Source organism: Rhizopus delemar, genomic scaffold (genome assembly GCF_000149305.1).
Source record: "Rhizopus delemar RA 99-880 supercont3.9 genomic scaffold, whole genome shotgun sequence".
Lineage (NCBI taxonomy): Eukaryota > Fungi > Mucoromycota > Mucoromycetes > Mucorales > Rhizopodaceae > Rhizopus > Rhizopus delemar.
In genome coordinates, this window is record NW_027137835.1 from 1,326,208 (window position 1) to 1,349,865 (window position 23,658).

Consider the following 23,658-nt stretch of genomic DNA (forward strand, 5'->3'; position numbering starts at 1 on the left):
TCGCCTTTCCTTCATTCAACCCAATATGGCTTCGCAGAGAGGTCTTCACTTGCCCCGTCAACTTTTGCGCAGTGAAGTCAAGCCCAATGAGGCCATGGATGCCTTGAAAACTAAAGAACAAGTTACAACCAGTGCAGCAGCAGCAACGGTAAAACCTAACAAGACATTATGGCAAAAAGTCAAAGAGGAAGCCAATCATTATTGGGATGGTACAAAGTTACTTGGTCTTGAGATCAAGATCTCATCTCAGTTGACTTTGAAGCTTTTAAAAGGAGGAAAATTAACAAGAAGAGAAGATCGTCAAGTAAGAAAAAGAACATAGATGATAGCAATCTGAAAGAAAAATTCATATTAAAAGCATTTTTTCTAGTTGCGTCGTACGACTTCGGATCTTATGCGACTTGTTCCATTCGCCGTTTTTATTGTTATACCTTTTATGGAATTATTATTGCCTATTGCCCTCAAGCTATTCCCTAATATGTTACCTAGTACCTATGAAAGCAAAACACAAGAGGTAAAGAAAAAGCAAAGAACAAGGTGAATCACAGATATAAACTGATGAAAAAATAGGAAAAGAAGAGGGTGAAGTTATTGCAAGTTCGCCTCGAAATGGCCAAGTTCCTTCAGGAGACAATATCTGAGACCGGCTTTCCTGGCTCAGCAGACCCAAAGGCCGCTCAAGAATTTGCTGATTTTTTCAGAAAGGTAAACAAAACACCCAGGGCCTTTATTGGCTTTTGTCATTTGACTCTTATACTCCATTGTGTATGTAGATTCGTATTACCGGTGAACAGGCGTCCACAGAAGATTTATTGAAAGTTGCTAAACGTTTTGAGGATGAGCTGACCTTGGATAATCTTTCTAGACCACAACTGGTTTCTATGTGCCGATACATGAACATCAATTCGTTTGGTACGGACAATTTCTTGCGTTATCAAATTAGAAGCAGAATGCGTCAGATCAAGGCAGACGACAAGGTTATCATGGCTGAAGGTATTGAATCTCTTACGCTTCCTGAACTGCAGAATGCTTGTGCCTCTCGCGGTATTCGTGCCATAGGCACTTCACCTGGAAGATTAAGAGATGAGATGGCTCAGTGGCTTGAACTTCACGTAAACCACAAGGTTCCTTCCACTCTTTTGGTTCTTTCGAGAGCCTTTAGTTACACCGACCGTGGCATGACCATGGAAGAGGCATTGAAGGCTACATTCAACAGTTTGCCCGATAACCTTGTTAACGAGGCTGAACTTCAAGTGCTTGAACAGGTTGGCGCTAGCACATTCAAACAAAAGCTAGAAGTATTGGAACAACAACAAGAGCTTATTGAAGATGAACTTGAACAAGAAGAAAAGCAACAAAAAGCTAAAATGGAAGCAGAGAAATTGGCTGAAGAGGCAAAAATAGAAGAAATGAATGAAGCTGTGAATAAGGAAGAAGAGTTTATTTCTACGCCACCTAAACAAAACTAAGATAATTTGTTTTGAACTTTATAAAAAATCATTTTTTAACATGTAAATCTTGTAATTTAATAACCATTGTTGAGAACTGTTTTCATTCAGCACTCAAAAATGTTTGTATTTAAAGAATAAAACTCAGATTCATAGATTGAAGAATCTCTTTAAACAAGCATACATCGTAGCAACCACAATTTTTTATGGCAGCTTTTTACAATTAAAAATCTTTGATTTCACAATTACCTTATTCGCAGATACATACTTTTACTGACAACAATATTTGAAATGTCCTCCTCCTCATCCACCTCCACTCCTAGGTCTTCTAAGCAACTTGTTTGACAAAGTCCAGATAGAAGCACTCCTCTCAAATGCAACTTCTAGGCTTCTCCATCCAAAGGCTGGAGTATTCCAAGCGCTCATCCTCTTGCCCTACCTTTAGTCGGTATATATAAATCAACTTCCGGTATACCTACGCCATCAAGCTATAGAGGATGATACACCCCCATTATATTTAGCACCACTCTTGAATTGCTTACTTTACGCGGATGATGTAGTTTTGATAGCCAACAGATCAACAATGGCTGATCTACTACGAAAATGCGAAGAACATAGTATACAAATGGGATACTGGTGGAATCCTTCAAAATGCGTCATTTTGGATAACCAACCACAAACAACAGAATATGCTATCTATGAGCAAGCTCTACCGCAAGCGACAGCTTTTACTTACCTAGGAATACTCTTCAACCCAGGCGGCCACCTTGATCCGGAGAAGCTTGTTCAAAGCAATATTTTCAAAGCCATGTCTACGATGAATGTCCTATCTTCTATTGGGATAAACCCATCTGGATTCTCCAAGCTCCTCTGCTCTCGATTCTATGCCCAAATAGTTCGGCCACAAATGGAATATCGCATAGCTATCAACTGCTTCAATCACTCTCTGCTGAAATCTTTAGAAGAGGCACAAGACAAATGCATATGTAAGATCTACGATGCGTCTAAAAAACATCTACCAAGGTGATGCTCCATTTGGCTAAGTTACCCACAATGAGAGAAAGAGTAGCTATCCTGCAAGCCCAGTTCCTCTTTCGTTCATTATCTTTGCCTGAGGACACACTGCTGTATCGCTTAATGCCACATATACAGTACACCAGAGGTCATCAATGGTATAAACTACCAAAAACTGCTCTGTGGAAATTGATGCTGCCGGCAATAACCGACTTAGATATCCGAGGCTTTAGAGCAATAAAAAAGAAATTCCTTCACTCTAACCTTAAAAAACAGATCCAAGGAAAGACCTCCAGACTACTATCCAGCCGTCGATCAACAATCACTCTCAACCCTATCTTGTGGCTACCAATGACTCATGAAGAAAGAAGTCGATGTATACGATGGCGCCTTGGTTGGTTGCCAGGTGGAGCTCCCAAACCCTGCCCTTACCATCCCAACAACAACCTGTCAAGACGTCACGCCATCAGCTGCCTAAATACGCATCGCCGTCTTTGTATGCCTGAAGCAATAGTTGACCCTATGTCTTTCCTTTTGAATATGCTTCCGACACGCACATTTGTTCCCTCTAGTATTGCTTTGTCCTGGACCTGTCGATGGCCCGTTATATGTTCTATCTTCCATGAATTAGATCAACTACAACACTATACAATCATCCCATACAAGACACCTCATGGCCAAAAACTAATTGAATGACTGAAACAATTTAACTAACTTCGTATGTTTCTCTATGTATCCTACTTTCCTTTCTCATTTTTTACCCTTGAACCTGAAGGGGGGATGAGTTTCTAAACATCAAACCTCCAAACGGATTGATCTGGTCCAGGTGGACACTTATTTGTTTTATTTTTTAGCGATCAATTGGACCTTTAATAAGATATAACATTTAAAAAATAATGATTGTCCCTTTATGTCTAGAAAGTTTGTCCTTTTGAAGTAAGAGAAATGTCACAATGTTAAATCGAATGGGCCTAAAAATGATATTTATTTCTTGACTTCAAATGGTTAGAATGAAGTTTTATTATAACATTGAATGATTAACGCAATCATCCATCAACTTATTGCATTCTCAATGTATAGAGAAGTCAAGTGAATGCATTCTGAGGTGACATATAAGCGAGAAAGTTAAAGATCCATTATTAAGATGATTTACATATAGCGTTATACGAAAGATAATGATGTAACGCAATGTAGCAAACTTTGGCAACATTTGACTTTTATCTAACTTGTTCAAATCCAGAAAAATATAAACAAATACGCCTGAATACAGATAAATACAGAAGAATACAAAAAATATAGAATATCCATAAAACCATCAAAGAGAGCATATAATCAGAAAAGCCAAAAACACATAAATAACTTTAATATCTCATATGCTTTACTTATTTTTCACTACTTTTTGATTATTTTAAATAATTTTACTCAAAATTTCTTTTGTTTTTCTTTTATTTTACTTAATATCAAGAACAAGAAGTCCCTTGAAGCATACACACTTCATTGTAATCCCTTTTATTTTATCTCTTTATTTTACTTTACTCAAAACAGTTTGATCTACTTAACAAGATCTTGTGATCACTTATTACAAGCGAACTCATATTCAATCTATTACTTTTTTGGGAATCAAACACTATTCAAAACCTTGGTCTCAAGTCAAAAACCCTTTATAACAAGCCTACTTTGTACCATAAAAACCTTACAGACTCCAATCTCACAATAGGTCTGATGATTCCTATTAACTTTAATACCTTTGGGCGAAATGTTAAGACCTGTTAACTTTAATAAGGCCGCCAATAGGGTCCGCTGGTTGACAACTTTTTGGTTTTGGGGTATTAAAGTTAATTTAATCGGGGCCATTGGGTTTGCTCTTATGAAGGATGTATACATCAAAAAGCTCAACAGAGAAAGTCCTCCAGCTACAGAGCAAGACAATATGAATATAGCAAATGGATTTAATAGCAACGAAATTCAGGCCAAATTAGATGATATTTTTAGCAGAAAGGATGATATTGATGAGATGCTATCATATATCCAAGGTGAAAAAATGAATCTGATTAAGAATAAAAAAAGGAAATCAGAGTTATATGCCTTGCTGTCGATAACAGAAAAAGTGTAAGTAGTTTAATAGAGAGAGCGTAATCTAGTAGTAGTAATAATAAATTATCGTTCAACAGCATTGAAGACATGGAATATTGGAGTAAAGATGAAAATGAACAGGAAATGACTTTTTATAGACGTTTTGCAAGTCTATTAGATGTTTTATTTGGCGCAAGTGAAATAAGAATGGCAGAGTATGTACAGAAATATAATGAAATGAAAAAAAAAATAACAAGACATACTCTTCTTTTTTTTATTAGCGGTGACACAGCTTGTAGTAGCTCCAGAGTGTGCACCGAAACAAATAAACGGCTGTTCAACGTAGATGATCCTACACCAGCCTATTCAAGAAAGATCGATTTGCTGCTGAAATATGATGAAAATATAAGTGTTGAATTGTGCTCAAATGAGTGGAAAAAACTAAAAGTAAGCCATGATTTGATGATAAAGCAGCAGTCAAAGAACCTCTGAGTTAACGCGGCGATTTTAAATAAGTTGCAATCATCATTTGGATTGTAATTTCAAATATATTAGCTATGGACATTATTGGTAATAAGCTAAAAAATGAAAAGTAATATAGCTTTAGTGAAGTATTCATAAGCCATTCTGTCTCTTTAGAAATAGGGCTAAAAGGGTACATCTACAAGCTATGCAAGCAAAAAGATTACTTTGTAGCTACGTCGTTCTCCACAATTATAATACCTCAGCATCTTTCCGATGTTGAGTATATTAAAGATACTTTTATCGCTCCTTTCAAGTTTAAGGTAATTACTTGCATATCTTAAACAAGATGTATTAAGATTAAGCAATTTTATTATTATTATAATAGAGTTTTCATACAAGTTTACTTCCAGCATTAAGGAAAAAAAATTAGAACTGGAAATCGGCCAGGAACTTGGTAGCTTTTGGTCACTCAATTCTTCTAAGATGGAGCCTCTTGTTGCTTACAACAATTTAATATATTTCAATACAAAAAAGAGAAAGCATGAGGATTAAACATTTTATTATCATTAAACAGATACAATGCTACCACTTTATAAGTTTACTTTGATATTTTTAACACAGTATAGAATATTGTTTCAATATTAATTTTCTAATGTTTATTCATTGATCATGTAATAAATGGGATAAATTTAAATCTTAAAAAACAATCTAAGCATTCACCCTCACTTACCCAAATTAAAATTGATAGGGTGAATAGGAGCGGAGAGTATTACACGACTAGATTTGATGATTAAAAAGAAGTGAGAATCTGATTCTTCTATTGAGCCGAATCACCCCATGGGCTAACTTTTCTTTTTTCATCTTAAAATATGTTGTATTCCATGCCAAAAACGATAATAACTTGTTATTATATAAAACCGTCCAAATTTATTTCAATGATGATATAATTTTAATATGTTATAAATATTATCGACTCGAAAAAAAAAATGATAAACTTGACGCCAGTGGTTGCTTTAAGTTGAATTAAGTTGATTACATAATTAGTTATAATAGCAGACTCTAGAAGAGGCTTTAATCGGTATTCTATTAAGCATGTAGTATTCTTCGATTGATTATCATTATAAACCAGGGTTTTCTAATATAAAACGATGCCACTTTCACAAACTTTAAGTATCACTATCTATGACAAGCACTTCTTATCATCATGCACTAACACATGAAAAATAAGTTCAATTTAGCTCTGGATGTTCTACTAACACTTTCCAAAAAAAAGGATCCTCAATATTACCTTATATTAAGCAATATTTGTTTAACTACAGTCTGAATATCCTGTTTCTAATTATTACTAATTCGTTAAATATTCAAATCCTGCAAATATAATAACAACCAATAGAAAGACCAAAAGCTTCATTTGCTTACCTTCTGTGTCCAATAAAGGAGAATTTATTATACCTTCATGCATCTTCATGACATACGCTTCTAGCAGTAAACTGTAACTCCGTCAATGATGCATATAAAGAAGTCGGGCATAGCTTTTTTTTTTTTTTGTATTTAGAGTGTGCTTTCACTTAAATTCAAATGTTGACGAAGCGAAGTCGATAAATGTGGCATTGGCTCCAATAGTCGCGCTTTATTCCAAAAGTCGAGGACTTTGTTCAATTTTTTTTTAAATGTAGTCACTCATATCTTTAGGACGGGAACCACTTGTGTAAAATTTTTGGCATCCATCTTTGTGGCCATGAGGGTAGGAATACCGCGTTTATCGACTTCGCTTCGTCAACATTTGAATTTTCTCAGTGACAAAACTTACCGTTCTCACTGTACTTTGCAAACTACTGTCATTATTAAATTCCGGCACGCTTTTATAACTAATCAGTCACCTACAAAAAAGAGTCTTGAATTATCTGTGCCAGTTGAAAGAATAATTGCTATTTTAATGTCGAATGATACTGTTACACTCTTGAGAAAACCTTGGCATCATTTGATTCTATCTGTATATACTATTGCTTTATCAATTTTTAAATCTAAACTAGGTATTACTTACATTATCGTTATTGAACAAAGCATTATATTATTTCTGTTTCAAATCATACATTCATACAGTGCTCTCCGTATCGATTCACGGCTTTGAAATTGACTAATGAACAAGCCTTTGCTTCACAAAGCTGGAAAAGCGAAAGCTTCTGCAAGAGTTTTAGCAAAAGATTGATATTATAAGTTGTATGTTTTATTGATTTGGATTTACTTTTATCATTGATTATTGAGAATTTAGCTCATAAAGTCTCAAGCTCAGTTTGCCATCGCCATAAAATACGTTCAATATTATTTTTAGAGCATCAAGCTATCCCCATTGGCTTTCATAGTAATAAGCTATAGTTTTCAAAGAGCAGAAATTAAAATCTTACAATATTATCCAATGAAATGTGCCTTGTTATAATCTCCCTAATCATGAGGTTCATCTGCAACAAATTGCCTCGTTTAAAAAAAAATCTATGTCTAAAAAAGTTGATTACGCTCGAAAAAAATTTCAAGTATCTCTTTTTGAAGCTAACAAAGGTCTTCAAACGATGGCCTATTAATCTAATTTTTTGTATTAAAAGATCGAACATTGAAATATCAAAAATTGCCCTTTAGCGTTACGGCAACTCTAACAACATTTCGCCCTTTTTTTTTTCTTTTATAAAAAAAAAAAAAAAAAGAATGTATCAATACAGCCCTTTCAGAAAGTAATTTTTGTTGTTTCAATGCCACAAGACAGTCTATAGATATAACAAATAACACATTATACTAGATTATAAGAAAGATTATTAGTTTTTTTTTTTGTGTTCTATCAGTGCGGCTTCTCGGGTTTTGTCGTGCCTAAAATTTATCCGGAATTTTTTAAGTAAAGCCTGGGGATGATCTGATCTTTCTTTCTCTTTTTTGATATAAAGACTTACATGTTTCGTCGAGCAGCAGCAGCACTTTCAGTCATTACACTTTTACCCATGTCAGCAGCTTACGCCCAAGGAAAAAAACCCCACCATGATGGTAACGGATTCAAGAATCCTTGGCCGTCGTTTACCTCTTATGGTCTAGGCTCAGTTCCCAGGATGCTTTGGACAGCAGATTCTAAAAGAGCTTTTGAGGAAGTTAAATCAATGAAGCCTCCACAGCCTGTCAAAATGGATTGGGACTTGATAAAGCAAGGAGAAGAAGGTGTCATCAGGGCAACCTGGTTGGGGCAGTAATAAGCGCATATCCTTTTTTGGTCATTATGTGACTTACTTTTTTCTTCTAAAATCTAGTGCCTGCGTGCTTGTTCAATTGAATGGATTTAATATTCTATTGGATCCCATCTTTTCGGAAAGGTAAGAAAGTGGGTTATCAAACAAAGAAGTTAACGAAATGATTAGATGTTCACCTGTACAGTTTGCAGGTCCAAAGCGATATACAGATGTACCCTGTCAACTAACTGATCTACCACCTATTGATGCAGTCGTCATATCACATAACCAGTAAAATTAATTATTTTATACTTCATTTTATCATGTACTCATAACCATTAGTTACGATCATTTGGATGAACAGACAATCAACAAAGTCAGTCAATTAAACCCCGACTGTAAATTCTATGTCCCCTTAGGTAACAAGAAATGGTTCAACTTGGAAAAATCAGTAGATAGAAACGGTGATCAACGAGTTATTGAACTTGATTGGTGGGATTCATCCATGTTGCAGAGACATGTAGATAACCAAGTTGTTTCACAAGTTCGATTGACATGCACTCCTTGTCAACATTTCACAGGAAGAGGCATATTTGATAGAAATAAGACCCTTTGGGCCTCTTGGTGTCTTGAAGGTATGGTTGATGAAAATACAACAAAAGGAAAAGTATTTTTTGGAGGGTAAATATTCATAAAGAGATTCAAATAAAGAAGGCTAAAAATATATTTGCAGAGATACAGGCTATAGAACTGTTCCAATTAGTGCTACAAAAGATCAGCAATATGATGTAAAATATTTAGATACACTGCCATTTTGTCCTGCTTTTAAAGGTAAAAAAGAAGAAAATGATTTCCTTTGTGTTGCTTAACTTTGATAAATAGAAATTGGTGAAAAGTTTAATGGATTTGATTTAGCATTAATTCCTATCGGAGCTTATTCTCCTCGATGGTTTATGTCTCCCATTCATTGCTCTCCTGAGGATGCAGTAAGAGTTCATGAAGACGTTAAAAGTAAACGATCTGTAAGTGATAGCAAATAGTATTCAAAAAAAAAACTTGAGGCTTATGTTAATTTAGATTGGTATTCATTGGGGTACATTTGTGTTGACAGATGAATCTATTTATGAGCCACCCAAGAGATTGGAAGCGGCTGTCAAGGAACGCGGTCTGAAAGAAGAGTTTGACGTTCTTCCATTAGGCGGAACCTTTGTAGTTAAATTGAATTGATTGACTGTTAGTTTTTGAATATAAAACATTGTATAAAATATTTTTAATTCTTAATAATAGTAATAATCATAACTCATAAATAAATTTTAATACGCATTCCTTAAATAACGAGTGACGAAAAGTAAAATCGAAAGGAATCTATTTATAAATGTCAAGCGTGATAAATAGTGGGTTTTTGTGTAATTTAATGCAGCTTTTATATTTTTTATTTCCCGTCCTTTTTTCTTTTTCTTCTTTTTTCTTCTATATTTTACTTGAATGAACAATCTCTCACCCCTAGCACCTTCAAGAGAAGGTCCTCTATTCCAAGCAGAGTCCCCTGATCCTAGCATCATCCAAGCAAAATGCCTTACGCCTGAGTAAGTTGAAAAGGATGAGCAATGCTCTTTTTCTTCATATTTTAATCTATTTTATTTTGTAGGCGTGATTACATATCACAAACATGGAAAAATGGGTTAGGAACCACAGATGAAATAGCTATTTATCCACCAGAAAAAGACTTTAAAAAGGACGAATTCTTTTGGAGACTAAGTATTAATACAATACAAAGAGACTGCAACTTTTCTTTATTTCCTGGATATAAATGGTAAAAAAAAAGATTTTATAGAAATTATGTCATTTATTTACATTTATCAAAAGTACCACCATCATCTTACCCACTGAAGCAAAAAAATCGTCTTGTTTGATCTCTCACGGTGAAACTGCAACCAAAGTACATAGTTTATTTCCATATACTTGGCAAGGAGAATGGTAATGAAAATAATAGTAGCAAATGAACCAAGGAAAACAAACATAAAAAAATAATATAGGAAAACGAGTTGTAAAGTAAAAAATCCACCAATACAAACATTACAATTTATGTTAAAGCAAGAGGCAGGAAAAGTACAGACTCGTGTTGAAAAGATTGGCTCTTATGAGACGGATTTACAAGGAGACGTTGACTCTGGAAAGAACATGTTATTTGGTGCCTTTGCGCTTGTTTATGTTGTTGAAGGCCAGATCAATGTTTTGTTGGATGAAAATCATGCTCATGTACAAAGATTTGATTTAAAAGCAGGTGAGACTTTGATGATGGAAAGGGATGAAGATGCATCACCTACGAGTATCTTATTGAATGCTACAAATGAATTTGGTCAAGCTGGCCAAAGTGGAATAGGTATGAACCAAAAGAATGTTTAGGATGATTTATCTTATTCTTTATAAAATTAGAATCAACTGTGGTAATTATTCAAATTGAAGAAGGAAAAACATTTGGAGGTGTGCTCCAAAAGAGAACTGAATCGCCTCCACCTATGAATTATGATGGAATTGTTCCCAGTCAGCGTCGTCCGCTCAATCGTCGTCCAAGTCTATTGGTTTCTATGAACAATAGAAAAGAAAATGAGGATAAAGCGGAAAATAATGAAGAAGAAAGACGTTTTTCCATTCTTTCTCTCAACGATGACCTTCCTCCTGATGACATCACCAGACGAGATAGCACAAGACGTCGTGATAGTCTTGCGGGTATCTCTTTTGACCCTAGTATCGTTTATCAGCCACCCCCTTTTGCTCTCTCACATCAAGATACAGATGTGCCTCCACCTGTCACAAGAGAGAAATTAGAGGTGGATGAGTTCCCACTTTGTACTATTAGTACTGCATGGATCAAGGTCATGACTCAAGGGTTAGGTGAATGGGTTAAATTACCTGTGATTGTCTGTCGTGGTAAAGAGGACGGGTAAGTAACAGTTTTGTTTGCTGCTTTATTTGATCGTTTAATTTCTTTTGAGATTAGTCCAGTTGTTGGCCTTACTGCAGCAGTTCATGGAAATGAATTGAATGGCGTACCTTGCATTCACAAGTAGACATTCCAGTACTACTAATAGAAATATATATTGACTTCATTCTTATTAGAGTAATCTCACAAATCGATGTTAATCAGCTCAAAGGAACATTGGTAGCCATTCCTTGTGTGAACGTATGGGGTTATCTCAAGTTTCAGCGTGAGTTTGCTGATGGGCGTGACTTGAACCGGCAATTCCCTGGAAAAGAAGATGGATACTCTTCCCAAGTGTTTTGCTATCATTTGATGAACAAAATCATGTCACAGTTCAATTACATGGTAGATTTACACACAGCAAGTTTTGGAAGAGTCAACTCTTATTATGTGAGAGCAGACATGGTAAGGAGGTCTGTCATAATATTTCTATATTTAACACGTTCATAGAATGATCCTGTGGGAGCAAGTATGGCAAGATTACAACAGCCACAGATTATATTGCATAACTCAGGACAAGATGGTACATTGAGATCTGCTGCTGCCGCTCGAGGTATCAAAGCAATTACTGTAGAGATAGGAAATCCCCAGACATTTCAAGACAGATATGTTCAGGTAAGAACGCAGATAAAGCAAGTGCACTTTTTATTATTATTATTAAAAAACTTATAGTGGGCATATATGGGAATTATGCGCATTTTGGATCACTTTGAAATGTTTTCATTGGATAACATTGTGGATGATGAGGTGGATGAATCAAATGAAGAGTTAGGCCCTATACATACAATCTTATGCTCAAGAGGCTTTTGGGTATATGACTAAAGACTCCGTTTATTATTTACTTACACGTACAATAGATTTATACAAAGACAGGAGGTATATTAGAAGTCTATCCAGGTGTGAATACATTGATCAGAAAAGGTGAAATAATCGCAAGGATTAAAAACATGTTTGGAAATATCATTGAAGAATATTTTGCTCCCTGTACTGGTATTGTAAGTATAATTATCATTCTGATTCGGCTAAAGCGGTCCTAACTTTCTTTAAAGATCATTGGACGAAGTTCAAATCCAGTGGCTATGGCAGGAGATCGTATTGTTCATTTAGGTGTTATTAAAAAAACAGGTGAAGTTTTGGCCAAGGCAGCAAAAGAAAACTATTAAATGAGAATAAATTATGAAATATGTTTTATTATTGATAATAAAATTAAAAGAAAGGGTATAATAATGTCTTACAAGACAACATGATTATTATTATGGTTAATAGCAAAATCTAAGTTCCGGCAGCTAGAAAGATCTACATGCTTTTGTCGGGCTTTTTTATCTCTCTGATCAAAAAGTCTCCTTGCTTCTTGTTCATAATCTCTACTAGGGTCAATGGGTTCTGGTTCTTCTGTAAGATAGCCCAATTCTTTAAAGAAGAAATGAAATGTTGTATGAATATGATTATCTTTATCTATAGTTGTTTCTTCTGGTGTAAGTGGAATAATAAGGAACGTATTTTCTTGACATTCATCGTCATTCATCCACGAACCATCGTCTTCATCATCTTCTTCTTCTTCACAGAAACAATTAGTATCATCTTGCTCAGAAGTTAAACAAAAGAATTTAATAGCTTCAGCCATGGGCTTGTATACGTGTGTAGAAGTAGTAGTAAAAACAAAACAAGAAAGGGGAGAGAGAAAAAAAGATTTGTTTATATATTCAATAATGAACGGGAATTCAAGGAACAAAACAATCTACAACAGTTGGCTGTGAGCAATTGTTTGTACACCAATCATACACCGTGAAGAAATCCTATCAAATTCCAAAAAAAAATCCCTTGTAAGGAAAAAGGTTACACTATTCAAAAGAGAAAGGGATGCTTTGTGCTCGTCAAGAGGTTGCTATATATAGAATAATTTAGCTTTTTTTAGTTACACGCAGCTTTCATTTCCTCTTTCAAAACCACAACCTACAGGATTAGTTTAGATTTACTAGGCTGTTTGACATCCTAGTTAAACGCAGAAGGGATATCATTAAAAAAAAAAAGAATAATCAATATCGCCTGTTTCTTTATCTTTTTTTTCTTGACAGTCTGATAAAACGTGGAGCTGTGTAGGCTTGAGCTATGTCGAATAGAGACTTCAAACTGTATTGGCGCATCTTCTCTTTTTCTCTGTTTTATTTCCATTGAATGGCCTCTTTTGAACTTTAAATATTGGAAATGTAAATGGGCTTTGTCTGATCTTGCTAATATTATATATCAAGAAATTCCAGAGGCTCAGAGATATATTAAGTGAAAGCAGAAAAGAAGCAAATTCGGTCAAAATCGACGGCAAAGAAAAAACAAATTAAAGCTATTAAACGCGTATAGAAGATTTGAACAGGTATTTGCGCTTGGTGAGAAACCATGAGAGGCTATATCCCATTGAGCTTTGTCAAGTTTGATCGAGATCTCTATTAAAGTTGCTAGGAGCTTTTAAAAGAAATATAAGCACAAATAAAAATATGGACAAAGAAACATATTTTGATAAAATACAAATGACTTTATGGTACTGTTTAGGAGATTATGGATATGATATATTCCAAATGATTTTTATTCGTTTTATTTACGGAAATGCTCTGTGCGTTTCCACCAATTAGCAATCACGTCGTCGTCGAAAAGACCCAACACACTTGATTCGAATAAATCTGGTCTAAATCTATACATGAAAGTAAAGTGGGAAGCAAGTACAATGTCGGCCCAACCAGCTAAAAATAAATAAATAAAAATGATAAGCAACATATACTTTTTTTCAACCCCCCCCCTTTTTTAGAAAGATACCTTGGTCACCGGTAATATAAGGATAAGTTTGGAGTAACTGATGGATAGGAAGCAAGCCTTCCTTCAATGCAGGTATATGATCTTCTGCTTGACCAGCAAGTTCTTCAAGAGTCATTTTAAATGTAATTTCTCTGTCCGTTCGAAAGTAATCTTTAAATTCGCCACAGCTATTATAAAGGGAGATCAAGCACATTTTAAAGACAGGAACCATGACATTTTGATCACAATAATCATGAAAAAACTTGTGAACACCTTGGTTGCCGTTGAATACACTAGGGTGATCTGGATATGCTTCCTCTAAGTACTTGGCAATTTCCCAAGAATCTTGGACTGCTTTGTCGTTACGCTTGTCAACAATGATAGGCACGGTTTGTTTTTTATCAGTTTTGCTATAAAAAACATTAGAAACACTTCTATTTTATTTTAAGGCTTATATGTACGTGTAAGGTTTGACGGTATCTTGGAGAGTACCAAATGTGACCCATTCAGTGTTGTATGGGATATTCTAAGAGCACAAATAGTAAGTAAAAGAAACTTAGGCAGAGGAATAGTTTACCTTCAAGTTCAATGTATATCTTGTCTTGGCCGTATTTGGGGAGCAAACGGTCTTTTTAATAGCATCAATCTCCAAGTCAAAATATGTAATTTCTGCCATTGTTTAATCCGAAACAAATAATCAGAAAAAACGAAGGCTTGAGTTGTCTTTTATATCCATAAATCCCGTTCCCAGGAAATTTAGTGACCTTGAATGAGTTGAAATAAACGAAGTTGACAAGTTACACAACGGAGCTACGAACATTGCTGCGGTTTAGAATAAAGTTTAAAGAAACCGAATGATCTCGAGTGACCTTAATTTTCATCAGTACAATAAAAAACTAATAAAAATTCTATTTTATAAACTGTATATCCAGCAAATGACGCAGGAAGCATCAAAGAGATATTGATTATAGGTTGGTTTGGAAAGAAAAATATTATTATACAGTGCATTTATAATTTTTATGAATGAATCCTTGTCTTGCTTTTGATCAAGTAATTTTATTAATTTTGAGGTGTCTATAAGACTTAACGTTTACCAATATGCGAATGGGTGATAGTCAGCTAAGCCTGAAATCTACATATAAAATTGACAAAGCATAACTTAAGTCAAATAGTACTTATTGATGTTCCATTTGTCCATTGTCGTGCAAGATGCAACATGGTATGAGGCTGAAATAGACCGACCAAAATTCACACACTACAACTTCTCTGAAAATAGTGGTCATACTCTCCTATGTATTTTACATGCTTAAAAGCCCTTTTGTTATTTCATTCTCTTTTTTAGTATGCCACATAACGTTCATATTCGTTGTAATAGCTATTTGACTATATTTCACATGAGGGAACATAAGTGTTGCTTTTATCAAGCTTATCCACCAGCTCGCATTTCAATAAAGTACCATTCTATTGCTAAGAAAAATAAAACTTAGAACTGGGTCATTTCAAGGCATTTGCAGAAAAATGTCATTGCATAAAACTCAGATAGGGCAATTGATCCGCTGTATAATGCCAGTATTGTTTAATAAAGTTTGAACTTATACAAAGAAAAAGATCCTTTAAGCCGTACAAGTGCAATGATCTTGACCCGGTTAATCCATTCGACCAGCAGTTTGTTCTCAGTGCAATCTACATCTAGTGGCTTTTAAAGCAACCGTCCAAATATGATTTTTAACTCTTTTGCTACAACATAGCATTCAATTGTACATAGGTCGCTCTTCTCCACTTTTGTTTCCGTCTTTTTATCTGTCCCTAGTCAAGAAAACGCCTAGCTTGAAAATGCTTTGTGATCTAGTCAAGAAGTTGCCACATCTAGATAATAATCCTAGTTGATCGCCACGCTGGCTTATAAACCTCCCTCTATCTGGTTGTCTGTTCTATAACCCACCAGCTTTGGATCGCATATCCAATGTCACACCTTTTTCTCTTCCACTCCGGTACACCTTGTCTGATGTCGCTATATGATATTCTTATAGTAGGCAATTTGTACTTTGAACTACAGCATCTACTCATGCTGAAGTTGTAATTCGTGAGTTATTCCCTCTTCTGTTCAAGCCGACGACACCATCCGTTTTGATTGGTATATCAAGGTATCCAACTATCCTCCTTCAATACCTGCATCAACTATAGTGTCTTTCGGTTCATGACATCCGCCATTCTCCCATTGGTGCCGCTATCCTGTTCTGGCTGGTTCCCGAAGGCTTCTACGTCTCTTTATCGTGTAGCATCTGGATTGCGTCTACCCGTTTCGTCCTGAAAGGGTTTCTGGACCTTCAATACTCCAAGTCCTGTCTTCATTCCCTGATGGAGATTACTGCCTGTGGCCTTCACTGTTCACCGGAGAAACGCCGCCTCATGTGATTCCCCTGTATGCCGCATTTTTCATAGTGATGTTAAAGACGTATTTTGTTTTGTGGTAGGGTGTCCACTAAAGTGGCAATTCTGATCCTCCATACTGTCTTTGTTTCGCCTGACAGACCAATTTCCTAACTCAACCTCTGTGTGGTCTGCTCTTACAGCGCTCTCTTCACCTGATAGCCGGCATAAAGCTTGTTCAGATCATATTCAACCTTTAGAGTTTGCCTTTTCATCACTCTGGAAATTTCGCTGCTGTTGTGTTCTCGATGGCGCTATCTAGTCATTGTCAAGAGCTATAAAACTTTTCCAGCAAGACTTCAAATTCTTGCTCGAGACATCACGCGTAATAGAATTTAATTGCCCAATAAAATTCAAAATTATACAAAAAAAAATAATGATAATTAAAGCTTGAGCAAGCCGATTTGAAGATCTTTACATTGTTTAAAATCATGTTCATTATTTCTTAAAAACATAATATTTATGCTTAATTGTTGTCCTGCTTGTATTACAAATGAGGATTGAAACATTGATCATTTTAGGTAGAAGAATATGATCAGCTATTTCAAGTTCTTTATAAAATGGTTCAATAATCCATGACAAATTTTCTATAAAGATTTCAAATATTAATCTAACTTTGAAATCTGAGATTGGTTTATTATATTACAAAGCTATCGATTGCCAGCCAAGGTATGTAATCAGATTATGCGATGTTTTAAAGTTGAGCTTCGAGATGTTTTCAACCAATAGGAGCTCTTATAGGTACTTGCCCTTTAGAGATCTTTGAGCTTTGCTTCTAATGCTGAAACACAAAATGCTTTTTCCTATTTCATATTGTTTCCAATAATTCAAATCTAGCTTAATAAATATATTTATCTATAAATCTCACAGCCAATAATAAAAAGAACTCGTATCCAATAACAAAGTAAAATAAAAAAAAAACAAAAGATTTAAGGAAAAATACAGCCAATCGCATTTTTTCTTTTGACCATTATTAATGATTTATACTCAACCCGTTTGATCATTATTAATGTTTTATACTCAACTCTTTTGTCATCATCCAATTTTAATATCAGATTTCAAACCAGAAAAATATATATAAAAAAAGGGCATTAATGTAAAGCATCTTTTGTTTTTCTTTCTAGAATATATTATTAAAAATGTCTGTTCTTGAACAACTTAAGAAATACACCACTATTGTTGCTGATACCGGTGACTTTGAATGTAAGTACTTTCGGTGTTATTCAAATATTAGTTTATTCATAGTCGTGAATAGCCATTGATCAATACAAGCCCCAAGATGCCACCACCAACCCCTCTTTAATCTTGGCTGCTTCTCAAAAGGAGCAATATGCTCGTTTGATTGACCAAGCTATTGAATATGCTAACTCCAAGGGCGTGTAAGTAATAAAGAAGGGAATGACTGTTTACGCGTGTGTATACTAATCAGGTCTTCTTTAGTTCTGGCGATGAAAAGGTCGGTTTGGCTATGGACAAGCTCTTGGTCAACTTTGGTGCTGAAATCTTAAAGATTGTTCCTGGTCGTGTCTCTACCGAGGTCGATGCTCGTCTTTCCTTTGACGTCGATGGCACTGTTAACAAGGCTCTTTCTCTTATCAAGTTGTATGAAGAAATCGGTGTTAACAAAGACCGTGTTTTGATCAAGATTGCTTCTACTTGGGAAGGTATCCAAGCCGCTCACATCCTTGAAACCAAGCACAACATCCACTGTAACTTGACCTTGTTGTTCGGTTTTGCTCAAGCCGTTGCCTGTGCTGAAGCTGGTGTCACTCTTATCTCTCCCTTTGTCGGTCGTATCTTGGATTGGTTCAAGAAGAGCACTGGTGAAAACTACACTGGCGCTGAAGACCCTGGTGTCAAGTCAGTCTCCAAGATTTACGAATACTACAAGAAGTTTGGTTACAACACTATTGTGATGGGTGCTTCTTTCCGTAACACAGGTGAAATTGAAGAATTAGCTGGTTGTGATTTCTTGACCATCTCCCCTGCCCTCTTGTCTGAATTACAAAAGACTGAAAAGCCTTTGGAACGCAAGTTGAGCCCTGAGAAGGCTAATGCTTCCAGCCTTGAAAAGGTCACCTTCTTCACTGACGAAAAGGCCTTCCGTTGGGAAATGAACCAAGATGCTATGGCCACTGAAAAGTTGTCTGAAGGTATCCGTAACTTTGCTAAGGATGGTGCTAAACTTGAATCCATGTTGAGAGAAAAGCTCAATTTGTAAATAAATAACTTACCCCAACCATCCTAACTCTCCCCACAAAGCCATTTAAAAAATAAAAATATGGGAGCCAATTGTAAAGTAATCTATTTTTCATAGAAAGAATGGTTACTTTGTCTCAAATAAAAAAAATACATTTATAAACACGTATATACCTGTTCTTATGGTTTATCCAGTTCCTGATTTAGTTTATTTAAAAAGTTTATCCACTTATGTCATGATTGTATAATATTTGTCCGGCCAATCAGAAAATGTATCCTTTTTGTTTAACTATAATCTTTTTAATTGAGCGCATAAAAATAAAAATTACATAAACGTCCGCCCGGACCAGATCAGTCCGCTAAAAAAAAAAAACCTCTTTGGGATCAAAGGATAAAAATTTTATAAGGGAAAGGAATGAGTGGAGCCATCAAAGTAGAGTTAGAGGAATTAGCTTAGCCAGATAAGAAGCTTCTGACTATATGGGTGCTTGATAGAGATCAGTTTAAACATATCCTTTTTGTAAAACGTGTCATTATTTAAAGCACTAGTTATCCTTTGTGTATTATGTTTTAATTTTCCTCTTCCGATTCTTTAACATGTATAGAGCTATAATGATGGTTTAAAGTTGCCAAATTCAACAAAGAAATTTGCAAAAACAGTATTGATTTATTAACTATCATTTATTATAAATTTCACGTTTTGAACAGTAAAGGAGCTGACTCACTCATATCAAGTTGGGTATGATATTACCCTTTCTACTACTTTCATCTACTAGAGTAGTTGTTTATTAAAAATCATGATAAAATGTATAGCATTTTCATATTTATTAAATTATTAAAATAGAAAGTAAGTATTATTAAAAAGATTGTTTAATACATTGTAGCAGCACCTGCTAAATTAAAATTATCTACCAATACACGTATATAAGTATTCAGATTAGATAAATTAGGGCCGACGTTAGCTGTGCCAGGAATGCCTTCACGTTCAGTAATCAAGCGTTCTACATCGATCGTCACATTTCCTTTACCCTTCCTATTACGAACAATAGTGGCACTGCGACTACTAGACAGGATATCGTGCTTCTTGAGATCATCACTCTCCTTTTTGGTGATACCTAAGTCATCCTCAGGCAACCAAACAGTAGGTTTGGGATTATAGATTGAGGGGTGCATGTAAGCCTCTGTCGAATAAAGTGATTTGGCTGTGCCAGCGACCTCTGCATCTTCTGCTTCCAATTTTTTATCAGACAATTCTTGTTCACGTAACCTTTCCAATAATTCACGACGTGCTTCAAAAGCCTCGACGGCGGTTGATGTAGCGTTGTTGTTGTGGGTGTGTACCTTGGTTAATGCGGAGCTGTTGCCTTGTTCATGATCACTCACAGAGTCATCCGATACAGACCCAGCCTTAATATCTACCTTGATGTCCTTATCTTCAAAGGTAGCAACAGGAAGATACTTGAATAAAGGTTTGAAAGCCTTATCATAATAAAACAAGGCAAATGCAGTGAGAATCAAGGTGACGATCATCAAGGCCATTTGTCCCATTGCGTCCTTTCGAATGGCAAAAAGACCAATGAGTGTCAGTTGAGAGACAAATAAGCCGATGTAGATATGTCGAATAGCTCGAGGGAATGCACGTCCTCCGGTTTCGTAATTCATCTCATAGACATACAAGAATTGATAGAGGTAGACAAAGTAGTGAAGGCAGAAGAAGAGTAAGACAAAAGGTAAAATAAGAGGAGCAATCACACCATACTCAAGGCCTATAAAAGAAACAAAATGATTAGTATATGTATATAATACACATAAAAATATTTTTTCTTTTACCAAGAATGAAAATAACGGTTTTTGTAGGAACCAAAGTGCCCAAATTGACGTTAGGACAAGTATTCTTTTGATTGTAGATGTCTCTGGGTGTAGTGGAAAAGATTGGCTTGATATAAGATAGAATATAAGGTACGATTTGAGCCATAGCTTGACCAGATTGGTTGGTTGACTGGAGCATGACAAAGGTGATAAAGAAAGTAGAAGCCTGAGGTAAGTTCTCTGAAAGTACATCAATGATACCAAGAGGGTTTTGAATGAGGCTTTGCAATTGATTGATCATACTAAAGAAACCACCTGAAATGGTAGATACTAAAACAACATCAACAAGCTATTAATTTGTTAATACAATGTACAAAATGCCTGTCTACACGTTTGGTACCTGAAAAAAGAAGAATTTGTGAAGAACTGAGAGTTCAACAAAAGAATTTTGTGGAATTCCTTCACTTTTTGATAAAAAGGTAAAGATAACAGGAACAAGAGAAATCAGGATAGACAGAGCAACAGCAGGTAAAATACCCTGAATGATACCAACAGCTGTTGGTCCCAATACGTCATCAAGTCCACTGAGGAATGGAACGATCTTTGATAATTTTTCCAAGTTGGCAACAGCTTGAACAAAGACGACTATAAAACGATGCATCAGATAAAAATGTTTTGCTATCAAAAACACATACCCGGAACAGCCCAAAAGATGATAATGGCAGTAGTGATCAACATGCTAATGAATCTACGCACAAGACGCTCAAAGGATCGAATATTCATATTTTCCCAAATGACATCAGAAGGTGCAATAGCGATATGACGAGGTGCCATATGCATCGAATCTTGGTGGATCAAGGATTGACCGGCCATATGAGCAGCCATTTGACTGTGAAATTCAATAAAGGCAGAGTTATATTGATTAAAGCTGGGGACTTGTTTTTGTTTTTCTTGGATGGTTTGATTGAGTTGGTTGATCTTGTCATGATAAAAGTGAATCGTGTCTACTTTTTCACCAATGCATGGAAGAGGGATAGGTAGTGAACTTTCTCTGTGTGAAGGTCGAAGTTTTTCAGGAATAACGCCAGCTTGATTTCCAGCTTCTGCTTTATTCAAGTCTCCCTTTTTCAAATGGTACTTGTAAGTGGCAAGAATGGCTTTGGTGACAGCTGATTCTAAACTTGCGACTGCTTTAATACGTTCGGTGACCAAATCAGGAAGGTCGTCTAGTTGTCTGGATCAAAAGTTAATTTAATTTAATTTGCCATGTAAATGTGTGTACCTGTTGAGCCAAATACGGCGAACACCACCAGGAAAGTTACTAAAGATCCTTTCAAGCTCTTTTGCATTGTTGACATTGTTTGGAATAGAAGGAACATAAATAGTACGAGCAGCAACTGTGTTTGCATATTCAGGACTCAACAGATACTTTCTTCTTAATGCGATATAAATGCGTGTTTCACGAAATGTGTAATACCAAACAAGACCTGATCTAGGTGAGTTGATATATTAACAATTCTTCTTTTTTTTTTCTTACCAGATAAAAGAATAGCCAATAAACAATTAGCCCATGTACGATTACTATCAGTGATGTTTCCCATAGTTAAATAATTTAATCCACTCAAATTGCCCTGATTGATAGTGATGACTGGAAATAAGATTGGGATTGCAACAAGCGAATAAATAGCAAATGTGATTATGCCCATACGAAGAAGCTTCAAGACCATGAAGCGATCAAGGCCAATACTTTTAATGATTTGATCGTCTGGTATCTTTAGTAATGCAAATATCCATTTTAGATAGCCATCTGGTAAAGGAGGGGGTCTTCTTCTACACAGAATTGTTAATAAACAAAAAAGCATTTAAATTATTTCTATTTACTCTTTATCTACTGCATAACTTCTAGGAGAATAAGTTTGTGGTCTTCTTGTTCTTAGGAAATTAAAGACTCCAAAGAAACCAATAGCTAAAGCTGCATTGAACCATAAAGCTGATACAAACGTACTTGTTGAGCTACTAGTACTATATCAGGTATTAGTTGTCTATTTTACTTTATGTTTATTATCTATTTACTTGAGCTGATCATCTCTAGTGTCACTCATAAAAGAACCTTTTTAAAATAAGAAAAAAAAAAATAGAGGAGTAAAGAAAAAAGAGTTTTGCTTTCTTAATGTGTTGCTTTTTAAAATACCGAAATAGTTTTTCAATTGTGTAACTTTATGGCAAAAAAAGAAAGGTTTAAAAGCAAAAAAAAACAAAGTGTCAATGATCATGAATACGTCACCTTTTTATATAATATTTTTGATCGATCATGCTTTAATTCGAATGTTCTCATAATGTAAAGAGGACAATGAAAATGATGAGAAAATATGAGTGTAAAACTTGTTGAATCATTCATGTTCTTTCCAGTCGATCTTTAGTTACTTTAATTTCTTTGATCTGTACAATTAGTGTAACGGTTACTATTCAAATCCTTATGTAGCTTTATCCGATATTATAAAAATACAACTATGGTACAAAAGTCATGGTCTATTCTTTTCTTATTCAATTGAATGATTTGCTTTATTTACTAAAAAAAATTTTTTTTTCAAACTCGACTAAAAAGCCAAGAGGATCTAAAAGTAATACAAAACATACCCAACCTATACATGACAACCATTTCCTTTTTAAACAGTGTATCCGATTGTTTTATCTTTCTTTAAATATTGAAACATAAATCCTACTGCTACTTTATTAAACTGACTATAATTTAAAAAAGTACAAGAATGTAGTCGATTCCATTTTCAATATATCAAGTGTTGTACAATATGTTGGCTTTATAAAACGTATGCATAATTGTATTCAAGAGAAAAAAGTACATTTTAATGCCCGCCTTCACGCAATGGCCAACTTTAAAGATCGAAGCTTATATTTTAAAGCTAAAAAAGACCTAAATTAACACTGCATGCTTAGGATACTTTAACTAAACAAATCGAATTTATTTACTTTTATTTTGTAAGTTTAAATCCGTAGGTTATCTATTGAAGTATGCGCATTTTATTTAGTAAATCAAAGGGGCGATCAATAAAGAGGAACAAACAGTGGAGTTTTGAAAAAAGTTACAGTGGATGTGTTCCGTTGATTTCAAACCCCACGAAACAAGATGGCTGTTATTTCAATTGAATCTTTTCATACAAGTATTAACTTAGAAGGATGTACTAAAACCATAAAAAGGATTATAAGAATGAAATAAAAGCTTATAATCAAG

General features: G+C 35.0%; 10 protein-coding genes across 10 annotated transcripts; 7 read left to right on the forward strand and 3 right to left on the reverse strand.

Moving 5' to 3' along the window:
• Positions 1-25: 25 nt before the first annotated feature.
• Positions 26-1,469, forward strand: RO3G_11588 (uncharacterized protein; the record flags this gene model as incomplete). The annotated part of the gene is made up of 4 exons (XM_067666172.1): positions 26-304; positions 371-514; positions 571-705; positions 774-1,469. The coding sequence occupies 4 exons, from the start codon at positions 26-28 to the stop codon at positions 1,467-1,469; spliced, it is 1,254 nt and encodes a 417-aa protein (XP_067522273.1).
• A 562-nt stretch (positions 1,470-2,031) lies between these two features.
• On the forward strand, positions 2,032-2,491 carry RO3G_11589 (uncharacterized protein; the record flags this gene model as incomplete). Its single annotated transcript, XM_067666173.1, has 2 exons — positions 2,032-2,434; positions 2,472-2,491. The coding sequence occupies 2 exons, from the start codon at positions 2,032-2,034 to the stop codon at positions 2,489-2,491; spliced, it is 423 nt and encodes a 140-aa protein (XP_067522274.1).
• A 1,727-nt stretch (positions 2,492-4,218) lies between these two features.
• Positions 4,219-5,552, forward strand: RO3G_11590 (uncharacterized protein; the record flags this gene model as incomplete). Its single annotated transcript, XM_067666174.1, has 5 exons — positions 4,219-4,571; positions 4,634-4,750; positions 4,817-4,982; positions 5,213-5,320; positions 5,388-5,552. 5 exons carry the CDS (start codon positions 4,219-4,221, stop codon positions 5,550-5,552), a joined length of 909 nt encoding a protein of 302 aa, XP_067522275.1.
• Positions 5,553-7,939: 2,387 nt separating this feature from the next.
• On the forward strand, positions 7,940-9,246 carry RO3G_11591 (uncharacterized protein; the record flags this gene model as incomplete). Its single annotated transcript, XM_067666175.1, has 5 exons — positions 7,940-8,226; positions 8,288-8,350; positions 8,549-8,887; positions 8,970-9,037; positions 9,089-9,246. 5 exons carry the CDS (start codon positions 7,940-7,942, stop codon positions 9,244-9,246), a joined length of 915 nt encoding a protein of 304 aa, XP_067522276.1.
• A 445-nt stretch (positions 9,247-9,691) lies between these two features.
• RO3G_11592 (uncharacterized protein) lies at positions 9,692-12,352 on the forward strand (the record flags this gene model as incomplete). Its single annotated transcript, XM_067666176.1, has 10 exons — positions 9,692-9,792; positions 9,855-10,019; positions 10,073-10,145; positions 10,301-10,589; positions 10,643-11,150; positions 11,327-11,594; positions 11,640-11,804; positions 11,862-11,999; positions 12,047-12,184; positions 12,239-12,352. The coding sequence occupies 10 exons, from the start codon at positions 9,692-9,694 to the stop codon at positions 12,350-12,352; spliced, it is 1,959 nt and encodes a 652-aa protein (XP_067522277.1).
• A 68-nt stretch (positions 12,353-12,420) lies between these two features.
• On the reverse strand, positions 12,421-12,813 carry RO3G_11593 (uncharacterized protein; the record flags this gene model as incomplete). Its single annotated transcript, XM_067666177.1, has 1 exon — positions 12,421-12,813. The coding sequence occupies one exon, from the start codon at positions 12,811-12,813 to the stop codon at positions 12,421-12,423; it is 393 nt and encodes a 130-aa protein (XP_067522278.1).
• A 962-nt stretch (positions 12,814-13,775) lies between these two features.
• On the reverse strand, positions 13,776-14,649 carry RO3G_11594 (uncharacterized protein; the record flags this gene model as incomplete). The annotated part of the gene is made up of 4 exons (XM_067666178.1): positions 13,776-13,921; positions 13,995-14,383; positions 14,435-14,499; positions 14,551-14,649. The coding sequence occupies 4 exons, from the start codon at positions 14,647-14,649 to the stop codon at positions 13,776-13,778; spliced, it is 699 nt and encodes a 232-aa protein (XP_067522279.1).
• A 1,287-nt stretch (positions 14,650-15,936) lies between these two features.
• On the forward strand, positions 15,937-16,388 carry RO3G_11595 (uncharacterized protein; the record flags this gene model as incomplete). Its single annotated transcript, XM_067666179.1, has 2 exons — positions 15,937-16,002; positions 16,158-16,388. 2 exons carry the CDS (start codon positions 15,937-15,939, stop codon positions 16,386-16,388), a joined length of 297 nt encoding a protein of 98 aa, XP_067522280.1.
• Positions 16,389-17,542: 1,154 nt separating this feature from the next.
• On the forward strand, positions 17,543-18,624 carry RO3G_11596 (transaldolase; the record flags this gene model as incomplete). Its single annotated transcript, XM_067666180.1, has 3 exons — positions 17,543-17,606; positions 17,659-17,782; positions 17,844-18,624. 3 exons carry the CDS (start codon positions 17,543-17,545, stop codon positions 18,622-18,624), a joined length of 969 nt encoding a protein of 322 aa, XP_067522281.1.
• Positions 18,625-19,472: 848 nt separating this feature from the next.
• On the reverse strand, positions 19,473-22,138 carry RO3G_11597 (uncharacterized protein; the record flags this gene model as incomplete). Its single annotated transcript, XM_067666181.1, has 6 exons — positions 19,473-20,368; positions 20,433-20,760; positions 20,812-21,056; positions 21,107-21,645; positions 21,694-21,898; positions 21,949-22,138. 6 exons carry the CDS (start codon positions 22,136-22,138, stop codon positions 19,473-19,475), a joined length of 2,403 nt encoding a protein of 800 aa, XP_067522282.1.
• Positions 22,139-23,658: the final 1,520 nt, after the last annotated feature.